General features: G+C 42.5%; 2 protein-coding genes across 3 annotated transcripts in view; both read left to right on the forward strand.

The window, feature by feature from the left end:
- The window catches only part of LOC100221884 (deubiquitinase DESI2), a 54,535-nt gene extending 41,910 nt beyond the window's left edge, over positions 1-12,625 (forward strand). Inside the window, exon 5 of the mRNA XM_002200458.7 lies at positions 9,542-12,625. Coding sequence (XP_002200494.1) covers positions 9,542-9,784 — 243 coding nt within the window. The 3' untranslated portion in view covers positions 9,785-12,625. The remainder of the gene's footprint in view (positions 1-9,541) is intronic.
- A 1,754-nt stretch (positions 12,626-14,379) lies between these two features.
- COX16 (cytochrome c oxidase assembly factor COX16) overlaps positions 14,380-16,193 on the forward strand; it is a 48,549-nt gene continuing 46,735 nt past the window's right edge. Inside the window, exon 1 of one of the 2 annotated variants that reach the window (XM_072930075.1) lies at positions 14,380-14,539. In XM_072930075.1, coding sequence (XP_072786176.1) covers positions 14,480-14,539 — 60 coding nt within the window. In that variant the 5' untranslated portion in view covers positions 14,380-14,479. The remainder of the gene's footprint in view (positions 14,540-16,193) is intronic. The other variant, XM_012574275.5, reaches the window with a different exon arrangement.

A 16,193-nucleotide genomic window follows, 5' to 3' on the forward strand; every position in this document is an offset into this window, starting at 1 on the left:
CCTCTGTATATCCTGAGAAACACTTGAATGGTCTGGTATGAATTCCCTCTGAGTTTATGAAAGCAGAATCTCACTACATCACTGAGGGGTGATGAAGCACTGTCAAAAATCCCTATTTGCTTCCCAAATTACATTGTCTTTATCTTATACCCAGATAAACCTATTAAAAAAGATCAGCCCCTACAGTGAAGTTAGTGCCCACATTTGATCATTCTTCAGAAGGCCTTTTAAGGTGATTTGGATTTCAGGAATTAAAAACTCTTTAGGAAAACAGATTGGCATCTCATTATCCAGTTTCCTTTCGTACCTACTGATCCTGTTCACCTGTTTACTGCTTTAAATAGTAAATGTTTCTTTATTGCTCAGCATTTCTTGATCCAAATGATTGGATATAAAGGGCAGGGCTCAAAGGTGCCATCTGGACAAATAGTTAAAAATTTGAACTCTTTAATAGAGTTGAACTAGGTTTTTTTTGAGTAAAGCAGGAATTCAAAAGCAGAGCCTTTTAGAAGGATCTGATAGTTTTAATAAAACTATTGCTAGGATGTTTTGTACATTCAAACAGAACTTCTAGCTGATGAGACATACTCATTCACAAATAACTGAAAGAGAGAAGATTGCTGAGGTGCAGGAGAGCAAGTTGGAGTAAGGATTTATTTACCTTTTGTCCTACATTTCAGGAAAAGTTCTCCTGAATATCAGCCACAAGATGTTCTGAAGTAGGGAATCCCTCAGCCTCTCCTGTGGGAACTGTCCTACTTTAATTATTTACATAAACAGGGAGATAACATATATTAGGAGAAGAAGAGAGAGATCGAAATTGGGATTTTTGTCCTTGTTGTTTTAGAAGCTCATTTTGAAGTTGTAGAATTTTCAGAAGTTTCTAGAAAGAGAAAAGTATTTTTGAGAGCTGGTGATCTTGTCCTTGTGTTGAAGCGGCCTTAGAAAATACATCTGGAGGTTAACGAAGTGAGCTGGGTCTATTCTTTGTTGAGAAAGGAGAGAAAGAGAGAGTATTCTAAGCATTTGAGGTGGCTGAGATCAGCCTTGAAAAATTCTTTAGCATCCTAGATGAGGCTGGATCCTAGAAGGCAGGAATTATAAATCCTCTCGCAATCAAATATTTTGTAGCTAGAGTCCTAGAGCTGCAGCACTACAGTGCTCAGCCTGGGATGTCAATAGCTTCCAGTCTCCTGAAGTCACCAGGGCTCTCTCAAATCAGCCTAAAAGGATGGTCTCCAACAGGAAATACCCTGAAGATTAACAGATGGAGTCTGCACAGCAGATCCTGGTGGTTACTGAGGACGGCAGCAGGCATCTGGCATACCCTGATTGATGTCGACACCAGAGGGATATTATTAAACCTGCTGAATGCTGGATGGAAGTGCTTGGTAAAGCCACACACCTGAATCTCCCTGAGAGGCAGGGGATGTCCTGGTGCAATCAAGTTTGCTTGCAGGTGGATCTCTGGGTCTAGGATGGGTGCTAGGGCTTCTTTACCTCTTCCTTTGTATGGTAGAGGTCTGTCCTATTGATAATAACAGAGGGAGACATTGTCATTGCATGTCAGTTGATCGCAGGAAATATGCATCTCTCATAACTGCAGTGCAGCAGAAGATATCTCTGTGGTTGGCTGTACAGCTATGTCTGGTGTATACTTCCCTGATGGTGTGGCTGTCCCAGCTGTCCTTTGTCAGTGTGGCTGGAGTTTTGGTAGAACAGAGGGATTGTGCTTTACTTGTGGAGAGTGTGGAGCTGTGCTGAAGTGACAGGAGATGGTAGTCAGTACATATTATTTTCTCTCTGAATATTCACCTGTCCTTTTTCAGTCACAGCAAAACTGACAGCATATAACAAACCTACATCAGAATCCTGCTTTCTTCAGAGAAGCTTGACTTTCAGCAAATTCTCTGAAATAAGGCACGTTTGCTGAATCAAGGATCAAATGACAGCAGTTTTTTAATCATCAGTGAATAATTCAAGACTAAAGTTTTCAGGTCCATCCCCAGGCACATGTGACTTCTTATAATAAAGTTATTAAAATCTAGGAAGCTCTCCTTAGCCTGAAAGCTATCACAGAGAAAGGATTCAGGTGGCAGAGAAAGAAGGTTCTGGTGGCATTTGAGTCACAGTCAAAAGCAGCAAAAGCTTTTATAAACCAATCTTTAGTAAATCCTAAGTAGACAAATAATGCTGATGTCTTCCTTAGTCAACAATTGCTTTTCATTTGCCTCTGTTGCAGAGGAGGTAGGCGTTTTGTTGAGTGAAAACCTATGTGCAATTCTGTTAATGGCAGGGGAGACAATGCTCCAAACAGACATAAAAGACAGAAAAAAAATGAAGAAACAAACAAATAAACAGCTACAGGGTATGAAAGAACATTAGGAAAGCTTTATTTCCTAGTGCCTGAGCCAGTCCTCAGTGAAGCTGATGGAAAGACTTGCTTCGTTGCAGCAGCCTTTGAATATTGTTAGCTCCATGGAGAACAGGCTGTGTTTGTTTTCTGGTTTTTAGCTGCCACATATGTTTAAAAGAAGCTTATTTATAAAGATGCCCTGCACCCATAAATTTATACTCATGGTTTCAGATGGATGTGATTTTTCATCTTGCTTCTGCCTGTATGCATGCACAGTTTTGACTGCATACAGTTAATAAATTGCTGTATTGTATTCCTGATGTGGTGTTTCTGCAGCAGTAAAACAACATTTCTAGGTGTGGATTGTGTATAAGTTCAAATTTATGAAGTCTTTGGGAATTCCTTAGAATGAAGGCTTCTATAAAAATATTTCCCCTCCTCACTGTTAACCTCTCTAGCCTTGCTATCCTGAATAGTCCAACAAAAATTACTACTGGGATAACTTTTTACATGCACTTTTCAGTTCTCAGTCCATCTTCTTTCCCCATTTATCTATTTGTGCAAGAGAATAATACGAGTTGGCAGGTAATTTGAAACTGAAATCAACCCCCCTAAATGGCAAGATTTTAGCACATCATTTCAATTTTTGGAAAAAAGTCTGATTTTGTCATAGTTTATACCTCTGCAGCTATTTTAGGTTTTCCCTATAATGTGATCCATAAAAGTGAGGATATTTTAAGAGGAAATTTAACAAAAGAAAAATAACTTGAGCTTTCTGAGGCTGGTGTAAATGTGGTGGGTTTATTCACCTATTTTGTTTTATCTACTTCCTGCATCTGTCTTACCAAACTGAAACCTCTATTTCCTTATCTGTTATAAATGAGCATAATACCTTGGGGCTAAGTTAGTTCACACTGTCTGGGGTGTTCATTCCTAGTCACACCTTCATGGAGCCTTTGAGTCTGTGTGTGTGCAAATGCCTCTGAACAGTGCATCCTTTCCATGAATGAAGATGGTAAAAAAATACCCCTGTCCTTTTGACCACTGCCTGATGATAAATTAGAAATGTGAGGAGTGTAATAAACTGTTTGAATATGTTGGAAGGCTTTTGAGACTGGAACCTTTTGCTTAGGAGTTCTGCCAACACTGTCATACAGAAGATCATTCTCCGTTTCTCCAAGTTCCTGTATTCTCCCTCCTCCTTGCAGCTCCATCTGCAGCAACCTGCTTCTTACTAATGTTACAAAACAAAGCTTGAGACTGAAACACAAGATTTTTCTGGTTAGCTATGCAGGAAAAATAGACTCTCTTAATGTCTGTCCCTCTATGCATATGAGTTGGCCTGGTCAAGCTCAGCATGTCCACAACACTTGAAAGGATGACCTTATTAAAGCAACAGCTGTTCTCAGCCAGTGGTCTTGAAACAGCATCTGCTTGGAGAAGGCAATTACTCTTCATGCCATCATGATCATAGGAATGAATTGCAGTTGTTCATTCATTTGATGGGAGATTCTTTATTTTAAATGCCATTAACAAGCCCAGACTCAATTGTACTCAGTTTTCTCCAAATGGTCATCTGTTATGAGTTCACTTGCTACCTACCCTATCACCCTGCAGCTATTGGCTGTACTTATGAGTGCTCCTTATAAAACCCTTCACGTTCAAAAGGGCACTGCCATGCTCCAGTGTTGGCACGACTAATCAGTGATGCCACTCAGAATTCAGCTCTGAATGTGGTTCAACAGGATGTCACAACTGCAGCCACTGTGTCTCTCCACTGGTGTCCTGGCCAGTGAAGCTGAAACAGTGCAATGAGTGAGGAGGTGCTATGAGCCAGCTGTCTCATTTGACCCAGAGCTACCTACCCCATCATCTGTGCATGCAGACTGCTGCAGAAAGGCAACTCTGCCCTTCCTCCACATGTCCACTGAGGTGACATGCTTCCAACTAGCTTCACAAGGGGAGCAAGACCATGGGTATTAGTTCCTCCTTTCAATGCTTTCCTTTTTTCCTCATTCCTGGCTAGTCTCAGATAGATGGTGCAGGTGCTACCTCTACTTTACAACACCCACGGTCCTGGAGAAGACCTGTAGGAGTTGCAGAACAAAAAAGGATCGCATAGGAGAATGGGGGCATTTCAGGCAGTTGCTTAAAATAATTTAAAATTCCATTGACTTGGCTGCTACCATCCTGACTTGGTTTCTACCTCCCAGAACACAGCTTCATTACTGAGCTCATTTATCCTCATCTACATTTTCTCAGCTATAGTCTTTCCTCTAAGTCACAGGCCATTCCTAGCTCTGCTGAACATGTGCTGCAGGCAGCTCTACAGCCCAGTGGCACTTAATCTATTCTGTTGATTCCCACAGGCTATTTAAATTCCCCAGAGTAGAAATTGTAATTTTTACACAGTAAGTATACTATAAATCTGTTTCAAGCAATTGATCCTAGCATGCCAATTCCACCAAGGTGAGTCTGTACCCTCAGGTGTGTTGTGAAGGTGGTTATGTCTGTTCTCTCTCAGAAATTTTATTTTCTGTGTACACACTATGTAGAGCAGCTGACTGAGGTGCAGAGCTGTAGGTATGTTCCTTGTTGATGCACTCAAACTCCCTTAGCTGTGCCAGCACTGGGCAGTTATGCTGCCAGGTTAGTTTTTGTGAGGTGGCAAAAAAGATCTCCCTGTGCATTAGGATACTGGTTTATTCTGAATGTGTCAAAGAAGTACATGGATTGAATTGCCATTTTCTCTTTGTACATATGTGTTTTGGCTGCTCTAGCATAGCCTGCAGGCCTTGCCTGGGCAGATATGCTCGTTTGTATTTAACAGCCTTATTCTGAAATTCTGATGAGGATAACCTATGCTGTATTGTGTAGGCCTTGTAGGAGCCATTTTATGCAAATACTGTAATGATTCCCCTGGAGTTCTAAAGCCTTTGCTCTTAAATTGCTCTGAGGTGTGTTAGACTCCTCAGATGCCAATAAAACCCCTCTGGATTCTTTAAGAGACACCAAGGGAAATTCTTTACAGTAGCTCAAATGAATACATGTCCCATGTGGACACCACCTCATCTTTAGCAAGGCTGCTAAGTGGAAGAGGCAGTGGGTGGTTCAACAGACATTCAGCACTGAACTTTCCAAGCCTCAGTTTGAAGACAAGAATTGAAGTAGTTAGCTTGTATTGTTTGAGGAATGTTATGTTGCCTCTGCTCATCTTGATTTTCATGGATTGGAGCACTACATGGTGCCCCTGCGAGGACTCACTTACAAAAAACTATCCTTAGTGCCTTGAGTTATGCTTCTATGCATGGCTTGAATTGCCCCAAGCTGCATCCAGCACAGCACAGAACCTATTAGATTTGAGAGCTTTTTCTTAGGATCTACAACTGATCAGCTCTTCTCTATATTTTGAAAGGAGCTCAGCCTGTTAGACTATCTCAGATAATGTCTAGCATGTGTCCACAGAACCAAAGCCCTCTCAAAATGCCGAGCATTGATAACATTGTCTTCCAGAAGGTAGGAGATTCAGCATCTTCCATTGCTGGATGGCATTTCAGCCCATGTTGCCCAGCTGCTAGGCTGTTCCCCTGCCCACCACAGAGCTTCACAGGGAAGGGTTAAAACCTTGCCAGCAGGAGCAGGTAACTCCTAGGACACTTAGGGGAGGGGAGAGGGTGCAGGGCAGTTTGTACATTTTAACCGGTGTCTGTTCAGTGCAAAATGATACAGCTTAAGATGGTTGGAGGATATTTCCATATCCCAAATTAGTTGTTTCTTAATGAGTTGAAATCCTGGTGTGGATTTGACAGTTGCCTAGAAAAAAGCACCCAAACTGTCAGGTCTCATTTCTTCTGCCCATTTGGCTTCTGCCATGGGTGGCTGAATGGCTGTTTCCACTTGACTCTGCAGGTGCCAGCTGGGTCACTCACAGTTCTTACACAGAGTCCCCAGAAGAAGCTGCAGCTATGGGAGACTTGGCTTTCTGTCAGCAGGTGCTCCTCAGTGGAAGCTGCAAGTACATGCAGTCTTTGCCCAAGTGCCTGAAGGGACAACTGGTCTCAGGCAATCAGAACTTGTGCTTGCTGCAATTTCTGACCTGGAACAGTTTATTATTTATTTACATCTCCTGTCAGAGTTAGTACGTGACATAGCACAGAGAAATTCATCCCCTTCAACAGAGAAAACCCCACTTCTTTGACAAAAAAACCCCATGTGAAATTTTCAACTCTAAAAACATCTGAAAAAAGGGTTCTGCTGATGGAAAAAATGGGTGGTAACAGCATTCGGTGATTTTATCATTCCAGTGAGAGGTTTTCCATGTAGAATTTCTCAGAAGAGCTGCAGTAGGTAGATTTTTCTGTGACTTCATATGCAGCTGGAAAACACCCACTTCATCTTGCTTGTGCTGTTTTATTTAAACTCAATTGGCTTAATCCCATGGCAGCCAGGTTCATTTGATATTTTTCCATTAGCTAAGTACTGCTGGATGCTTCAGCACAATATGCTTTATGTCAAGGAGTGAAAAACACAGAAGCAGATTGTAGTGTTGGTAGCATTCCCTGCCATTGCCCTTTTGTTCCTATTGAATATTGTGTTCTGCCATGGAATAGAAATGAGGCTACACTGAGAAGAGGTGACATGACAAGCAAGACTGAGGTAAGGGAAACCACTTTGACTTCATCATTATCCTTGAGCTCCACAGACTGCCCTTTGTTGCTTCATTCTTTTTTTGGCTTTTCCTTGCCTTATTGATTCATTCCGAGCGAAGAAGCTCCTATAAAAAAAAGGCAAACATCTCAGCATTGCTTCTAAATCATGAAGTGCTATTTCAGTTGCTAGGGGATGTGCTTAGAAAATGAACCTATTTCTTAAAAACAGTATTTCCATTTCAGGCCATCTTACCTTATGCTGTTCTGTTGTTTCAGATAATTTTCCAAAGAATCATACCTTGGTTTAGTTATTCTATCTATTAATATCTGTGAGGAAGTCTTAATTAAAACTTTAAACTGCTTGAGAACTAAACTCATATGCATGCATACATCACAAGGAGCCTAAACTGAGTAATTTTCTATAGCAATATGTTGCCTATGTTCCTGAAGAGGAAGAATGAGGAATGCTACATAATCTGAGGGAAATTGTAGTGCAACTTGTGATTGTCTAAGGTCAAATACTGCAGTGTAGGTAAAAATGTTTGAGTAGAACACATCAAATAGAGTCTTAAACTTCAACAGTATTCTTGTGAAAATTGTCTATGTCTGGTGAGAAAATCAAATGGATCAACAAATTTTTTATGAATGAGTCTCAAGCGTATGTGGAGAGGTATTCCACTTAAAGGTTCAGGCAGCTATCTCTAGCAATGAAAATCAGGGAATCTAGATGGAGATAAAAAATTGTTAATTAAGTAAGTGTCCCCAGATTAAAAATTTAAAAAATACAGATTCATTTAGCTGTGTCTAAGGTTAAGTGGAATGCAGCATTGGTAAGAACTGAAATAGAAGTCCTTGGAGTGTATTAGGTAAAGAACAGTCGATGCTTGCAAGTAATTTTAGCAGCTAAATGGCTCTGCTCATTCTCTGATACCTAATGATAATGTCTCCGATTTCACACATTGATTTTTAAACAATGCGTGTCAAAGTAAAGGGAGTTCTGTAGTCAAATTAGCACAGTCACAGGTTTGCTGCCTTCTCCACACCTCATTTGAAACACCACATTTTTGGAGCCAGCTAATTCCCTTATGCTCAAGGTGACTGTTGGAGTGGAGCTTGGAGCGTTCTGCCCAGGCCATATGCAGGAAGGACCAGCTGCTCGTCAGCCATAACAGCTGTAGCACAGCACAGCCCATCCTCTAGAAATTGTTCCATTCTCCCTGAAAACATCTTGAAATATCTAAGCTCTACATAAGTGACCAATAAGAGACTTCTCACCAAATCATCTTCTTAGCGGACTCCAGACAAACACCCTTTGAGTTTTTGCAGTACTTAGTATTAAATTAAGTGTGGTTTTAATCAGAAAGAGGGTGGGAGGAAGAGCAGAGGAATTTAGTATTGGCAAAAGGTACAGTATGAACAATCCTGGAACCACTAATTCATGTAAATTGTGGGACAAGGTCTGTGAGGTAGGGTTTCCTCTTTGTCGCTCTTGTTCCATGGGAAAAAATACAGGGAGGGAAGGAGAATTCAGGTATTATGACTTCTGAACCTGCTACAGACTTTAGGCTCTAGTATATTAGTGTAGGGCCCTACACACAGGCAGTAAATTTATTAAAGATAGGCTCTTGAGGCATGCCTGCTGAACAGCTCCCTGTGTCTCTTCTGTGCCTGGTAAGGGATACAGTAAAATGTAAAGGGAAAAATATTTTATGTGGTCTAAGCCAGATACAGCTATTAAAATCTGGCACCTCTATGTCTGTGTGGCTAAATGCTACAGAAGAATGGCTCTGCAGTATGAAGCAAGTTGTTTCATTGTGCTGAATTTGATATGACCTTTGAAACCAGTATCTGTGCTAGCAGAGTGTAATCCAAATCAGTGCCAGGAGCATCTATGATGGAACAGAGATACTTATAACCTAGGCTGGGGTTTTTTTTTTTGTTGCTTTTCCCCTCATATTAGGAAATACCATATGAAGAGAAATTAGAGGGTGGAATGGTAGAATAGGACAAAAACTCCCAGATACTGTAATTGGACTGAACCACTATGTTAGCCCAAGGAAGAAAAGGGAAGTACAAGAACAGCTTCCCAGGCATCCCCATCTACCTAGTCATACTCAGATTCTGGGTTCCTTAAGGTCTCACCAGCAACAGCTTAAATATTTTTCCCAGACTTTTGGAGCTACTTGCTAAAGGAATGTTATTGCCTTGGTTGAGAAGACCTAGCAGGCCTGTTCTTTTATCCATGGACTGCCTAGAGAACAGAGTCATCAAAGCCATTGAGGGCCATGAACTGTTTTTCCTGGTCTCTGTTATGATGCTGACAAGACCTACAGCTGGCAGGGGTCCCTGTGCATGTCAGGCAGTTGTGTGGATGTTGGCAGTTGCTGCTGTTTCTGACTGCAGGAGATGCTCCTGTCTGTTCTGAGCAACAGGGAATTCGCCCTGTTGAGGTGGTTGGTGGTGTGGATGGGGATGACATTGCCTCTACACTTGTTTTGATACTATTGACCATGCTCCTCTTTGGTTTACTCCACAGATATTATGTGGGAAAGAGATCCCTCGCTGGGTGAACCGCTTGGCCTACTTCAGCTCATGCATCCCCTTCCTCCAGAGCTGCCTCCCTAAGGAATGGCTGACCCCAGCAGCCCTGCAGAGCCACATCAGCCTTGGCCTCCACAAGGAGGAACAAGGGGACACAACGGATGAGGAGTCCCCCTCCACCTCTGCAGCCCCCTCTGCCTCAGGCACATCACGAACCTGTAGACATACACGGGTCTAAACTGCCCAGTTTGCCCTCAAGTAACATCCCTGCTCTCTTGTTCTATTTATTTCTCACACCCTTTCACACACACTGGTTTCTCTCTTCAACAGACAACACAGGGGACAAGACCTTTCCACTTTAGTCCTTTTTCCAAGGACTGCCACTACAGTTGCTCGGCAAAATGACTGTGAACCCCAACACAGAACTGAGGATTGTGGTGACTAAACTGTATTCTCCTCCAGGGGCCTCCATGATCCTTGATCTACAGAGAACTGCTGACTCTCTCAGGCATGAAAGCATGTGTATGGGCAGAGTGCACATACTGTGATGTTCCTACTCTGGAACTGTTTTATCTTTTTATCTTTTCCTCTCCCATTTAAGCCCAGCAGTCTCCTCTCTGTTTTGGCTGGGTTTTCCTGTCCCCAGTGACAAATCACCTGGCCAAACCCAGTGAAGGAACCAGAGCCAGAACTCAGCCTTCTCATTTCTTAGACCAGCAACAAACTCCACTCAGATCCATCCCTTTTGTAATTATCAGATTTCTAACTCATGTGAAGGACAAATGAAAGGTGCTCCTGTTCTACAACCACCTGTTTTCAGTACTCAAATTTAAGAGCTTAAATGATTGTCCTGCTCTTGAAAATAATAACAAAGAACCTAGAAAATGAATGTGTTACTGTGGCTTTTCTTTGGGGTCATAAAGAGCATGGGGCTGTGGTGATTAGAGGCAGCTACTAAGTAGATGCAGAGATGACTTGACCACATTGGTGCTTTTTGGCACGGGACCTTCTCAGTTTTCCTAATCCTAGGCAGTGTTCCTGATTTCCTTTCCCCCTCCCCCCCCCCACCCCCCCAGATCCCCAGATTCCCTTGGAATCTCTCTCCTAGTTGACATTTGCTGGCTATATTTGGGGAAATGGTCTTCCTGAGCACAAGGAAGAGGAGAGTGAATCTGTTTGGAAGGTCAGTATTTCCTTCAGATTTTTCTCCTGCACTCACAGACATAAAACATGGCTTCAGAGTCATCCTTCCCTGGCCTATTTTCAAGCCAACCCAAGAAGGTAAAAATAGAATGGTGAACACAAAGAATGTCAACCTGTTCTTTTCTCCTCCCTTTTTGGAGAAACTTTGGGCCACATCTGGAAAGCACAAATGACCCTTCCAATGCATGGACAACCATGGTGCCTTCCTCTGTGTGCACTATTTCAGTGGAATCAAAGATGGGTACAGCTGGCTCACTGGCCTCTCCAAGTTGGCTCCTGACAAGAATCAGGTCCTTGGATGTTTGTTTGTTAATTCTGACAGCTGATGAGAAAGCACAGAATGAGGAAGGGACAAGTACACTAACTCTTCCACTCAATTACCTCACTAGGAATTCTAGTCAGAAGGTGTAGGAAAGAATGAAAGGGGAAATCCAGGTCCCCTCCCTCCCTTGCAACTTCTCTTGGCTACACAAAGGAGGATGACAAAGGAACAGGCAGTGTGCTGAGAGGGAGTTGCCATTTTAGAAATGGTGTTCTCAACAGCTACTACTAAGTCAGGACTTCCACCCTGGACCCAGAGGTTACTACAAGCCCTTAAGATGTTGGTTGTTTCATTTTTTTGGTCACAAATGGATGCAAAGTCCAACCAGCTGTTTCTTTAGCTCAGGTATACGGGAGTGTGTGCTTTCAGGGCTGAAAGTCTCAGCTATGATGTACAGCATGTCTGCACAGACAATGTGTAATGGTTTGTTATATGTGCATGCCTTTAGTGAAGCAGAAGGCTCTGGAGAGACCTACTGGATGGAAATGTAACTCACAGGATGGCCTTGCTCCATTGCCTCCTGAGGTGATGTGTGTTCAGCCAACAAAACCTTTACAACATGACTCTCATTTTCATCCTCTGTACAAACTGCTGCAAGTTCTGTACTGAACTAAAGTCATGTTCCTTATTAACCTTGGCTACCTACAGCCAATGTTGCATTGTGAGCCATTCTGCAGCTCCTGGTAACCAGTCCAACACCAATCTTGATTAGTATGGCTTGTCCAGGGATGTTTAATACAATTTCCATCACGGTCTCCATGCCGCTGCCCAGAAACCATATTGCACAATGCATTGTTTCACTCTGTATTCCCTGCAGTCATGGTCATTGCAGCTTAAACCATTGCAGCATTGCAAGCTTCATTTGTCTGAAGTTTCCAGGGTTTCTGCCAACAGCCAGCAGCACATTATGTGCAATGAATTTTAAAGGTCCTTCTCAGGGGGAAAGTGAGAAGAGGCTTTCCCAGACCATTTGTCCAGGCCAGGGCAACTACAATCAGAAGCACCTCATACCCTTTGCTGTGACAAAAGCCAGCCAGCCATCACCCTTGTGTTTCTGCTCTGCACCTTCAGATGAAGCATCATGTATACATCTAGGAGATGGGCTCCAGAGGCACATTTCACGCAGAAAACCCTCTCACAGTACTTCACAAAGTAAAAAACGCTTAACTGGATGAAAACCTGGACAAGAAAACCACATTTAGCCTACTTGGGAATAGAAATATGTGCTTGAAATATTTGGAACAACATTTGGGGCAAGCTGTGAATGTCATAAAACCCCCAGATGTTTGTTTACCTGCTTTTATGTTTGTCTGTTTATGACAGTATGGGTCACATCAAGGAGGCATCAAACCTCTTCTGTAAATCAAACCCAGAATATACTCCAATCTTCAAAACTGTTTCTCCCTACCCCTCTCTGTTCAAGGTGACTGATCAACCAATAATGAAAAGAACAAAATGACACTGTGGAAATAAAATATATATTGATGATGGCTTTACCTCTGTAATTTAACAGCATTTTAGATGATTAAACATTAAGGCATTTTAACATCCTAATTTACTGTTCAGCTCTGTTACAGTGTGTTTGTCTCAGGCATTTTTATTATCCTTCCAATTATTACAAAATTGTTTTTATTACATAATTATATCATATTTGTATTTAGTTACACATTTACTTTCTCTTTTCTTCTCTGCATAACACCATGTGGAAAATTTTAAATACCAACAGCAGTTACCAATGAAAACAAAAGAACACCATATGAACCTTAACAGAGCACCCTATAGCAGACGAACAAATTTAACCCTTCTTCTTTCAGCCAGGAATTTTGGTGTCCATTGAAAAGCTGGGATGAAAGGCCACCAATTCTGCAAATGGGCCTCAGCAGCTGTGGGTTACATCTCTAGCAGTGACCTAATAGTATTCAGGTGGGACACTAAGACTGGAGGTAAGGTTAGCCTAACACTGGAATATTAAAGGTGCAAAACAAACTGTTGCTAAGGAAGGCATAAAAGGAGAGAAGCAACTAATAACCTCTTTTCTCAGCATGTTTTTATCTATAGTAGTAACTTCCTTAATTTCATGACATTCTTTCTGTTTTCTTTCTGGTCAGTTGCCTTCCTCTTCACCAATCTGTGATTTGAGGCCTATTTTTCTCAAATTCTGTAGGAGGGACACTTGTGCTTTCAGAGGCCCTGGGTGTGCCAGTTTCTCAGCATTGAGCCTGTGCTCTGTGATGAGTTCATCCCAAGCTCAGCACAGCATGGGGATGGACACTGACAGACCTGTGCTCTTGCTCTCACTATTCCCACCTGTGAGTTTGCATCTCTGGAATTCAGACCCATGTTGCCTTTGTGCTACTGACGTACTCAAGAATAGCCATTTCCTGCTATTTTTTTTTTCATTATTATTCAGTTTTGTTTCTTTCTCTCTAGACTGGTAGGGCTCTCAGAACAAGTCAGTGGATATTGGATTGCAATAATATTAGCTTATCTTACTATATGTGTTTGATTTTATTATTTTTTTAGTTTGTATATATGTGCTCTCTAATTAACATGGTCAGAAAACTTTATTAAGTACCCCCACCACTTCCTTGATTAATGGAGAAAACCAAAGGAAGGGATCATCAATGTTCTATTTTCAAATATTTTTAACTAACTCTTTGAGTTGAGGCAGCAGGTGCCTTGTTCTACTTCATCTCTGCCTTGCATGCCATTGCTGTGTATGAAAAGGCTGTGTAGTGATTCGGAAGTATGTAAAAGAGGACCTGACAGGCTCCTAGCTCCGCTTGGCAATTGCCACAGGCTCCCAGAACAGGGCAGACCCTCTGGCTGCAATAGCATGTAAAGACATTGCCGCCTGTGCCGGGGAATGGGCGCTCCTGTCTGTAGCAGGTCAGCGCTCCCACACTGCGTGCTGCGCTGGATGGCAGGCACATTTAATTCCTAGCACCTATGAAGGACTATTGGCTCTAAATATCAGTGTAAGGCTGTTCACTAGCATTGTCGTAGCCAACTGTGTTTTGAAAAGGTTTTTTTTTGTTTGTTCATTTTTGCTGGGACAAGGGATAACAATGCAGAAAAACAGATGATCGCGGTCGGCAATTTTCTTTCCTTAGGAAAGCGGGCTACAGAATGAAAAGATGCAGCTCCTGACTAGGCCTGCTCAAGGAGCTATGAAGGAAGGCGTGACGGGGTTTGAGGGGGATGCGAGTGTCGGGGAGATGCGTGCAGGGAAGGGGCTGTGCCGCGGCCGATGCCCAGCCGTGCCCGGGCCGCAGCGGAACCGGCGTGCCAGGGCGCGGCGCCGCCGTGGCGGAGGGGCCGCTGCGGCGCGGAGCCGCGTCCCGCCGGAAGCGCCGGGGCCGGGCCGGAGGCGGGAGGCGGCGCCGGGCCCGTGGGGCGGGAGCGGGCATGGAGAAGCTGCGGCGGCTGTGGAGGGGCCGCACGATGACCTTCGGGGTGCCGCTGCTGGTGAGCGGCGGGGCGAGGCCGTGGCGGTGCCGGGGGCCGGGCGGGCGGAGCTCCGCTGTCCCCTCCTCGGCGGGGGCGGCGGGAGCGTGCGCTGCCCGGAGCTCAGGGGTGCGGTTCTAAAACATACTCCTAAAGATATGCCTCACTGGGAGCCGAGGAAAATGGATTTTGCTGGTGGTTTGATTTTTTTTTTTTTCCTCCTGTGAAACACCACTTGTGTTTCTTGTCTTTCTTTAGCTTTTCATTGGCACTGTTGGGCTGATAATTTGTATATCTAAATAAGTGGAAAGATTTTGAGTGAAGTGAGTTGAAGTTATAGCTAGCAGCTGTGCTCAAAGTGTTGAGGCATAACTTTTTATAGTTGAGATTAGGAGAGCTCAATAATGTCGAAGGATTAAAACAAAATTAAAGACTCTCATACATATTACCTCTGTAGATAGTGCAACCTTAGGTTGTGCTTCTCTGTCCTAAGTAACTGTGTTCAATAGGGGGAAAATGAAAAATCTCAGATGCACTTACAGATAAAAACTCGGGAAGGAAGACAAAAGCAGCACCAAGGCCAGTGTGGTTTCTGTTTGTGCAATTCATGACTCCTTATCCATCTATGCAGTTGGTTTGCAAAAAAATAAACAAATTTCAAGGTGGATAAAGAATAAAGCAAAGGATAATTCCAACACTTTTATAAAGCTACTAGGGAAATCAGTGTCGTCATCCTCAAATATTCAGCAGCATGCCTTGGAAAAGTGGAGTGGACCAAAGAAGGACATTGACACTTGTTAAAAAAAGTTAAAGGCCATTATTTTAAAGGGATATTACCAATGTTCCAGAGTAAGGACATTCAATGATGTTATTAATGAAATATCTTTTCTTGAAATAGTGATGAAGGCATTTGTAAGAAATGGAAACAGTTAAACCAAACAGACTAACAAAACAGTGTGATAATACCACAACTACATGAAATTGTTTGCATCAGCAGCTCTATTCCCTGCTGTTGCACACAAACTCTGCCAATAACACCTTTCTTGAAGTGATCATGCACAGTGTTACAGCTTGTCAGGTATCCTGCTTGCATGCATGTGTACCTGAGAGGCTGTCCAGAATGGTGCTGCTTTCATGCTTAGACCAAATTTATTTTGGTTTTGGATTTTTCATGTATGAGTGCTCTGACAGTATTTTTCAGTTTAATTACACCTTGCTTAGATATTAAAGGTAGGATATAGTTTTAGCTTACAGTACTTTTGTTTATGTAATTATTTGAGGCTTGTTACTTTTCTTCCAGAATCAGGGAAGATCAGGCAGTTTAGTATTCTCTGGCACAATTTTAACTCTGTGGAAGGCCTGGGGAAAATACTGTGTGATTAAATAATAGATACTTAGAGGTGGTGACCTAGTGGAGAAAAAAAATCACCACTGCTTTTTAATAATAAGTATATCAGATTAACTGGTGTAGTAGGTGAGGAGATTCAACTGATACATAAGATTCTGATTTTGATAAAAGGTATTTTTGGAGGTAAGGTAGGTCCTGTAGAAATAATGTGGGCTGTATTATTGTGAAAAAACAGAAATGTAATTACAAGATGGAAGAACTTGTCAAAAGTAGAGTAAAACATGAAACAGGATTCCTCCTGTGTACTCAGTCCTCAGATGGAGTAAC

This window comes from Taeniopygia guttata, chromosome 5 (assembly GCF_048771995.1).
Source record: "Taeniopygia guttata chromosome 5, bTaeGut7.mat, whole genome shotgun sequence".
Lineage (NCBI taxonomy): Eukaryota > Metazoa > Chordata > Aves > Passeriformes > Estrildidae > Taeniopygia > Taeniopygia guttata.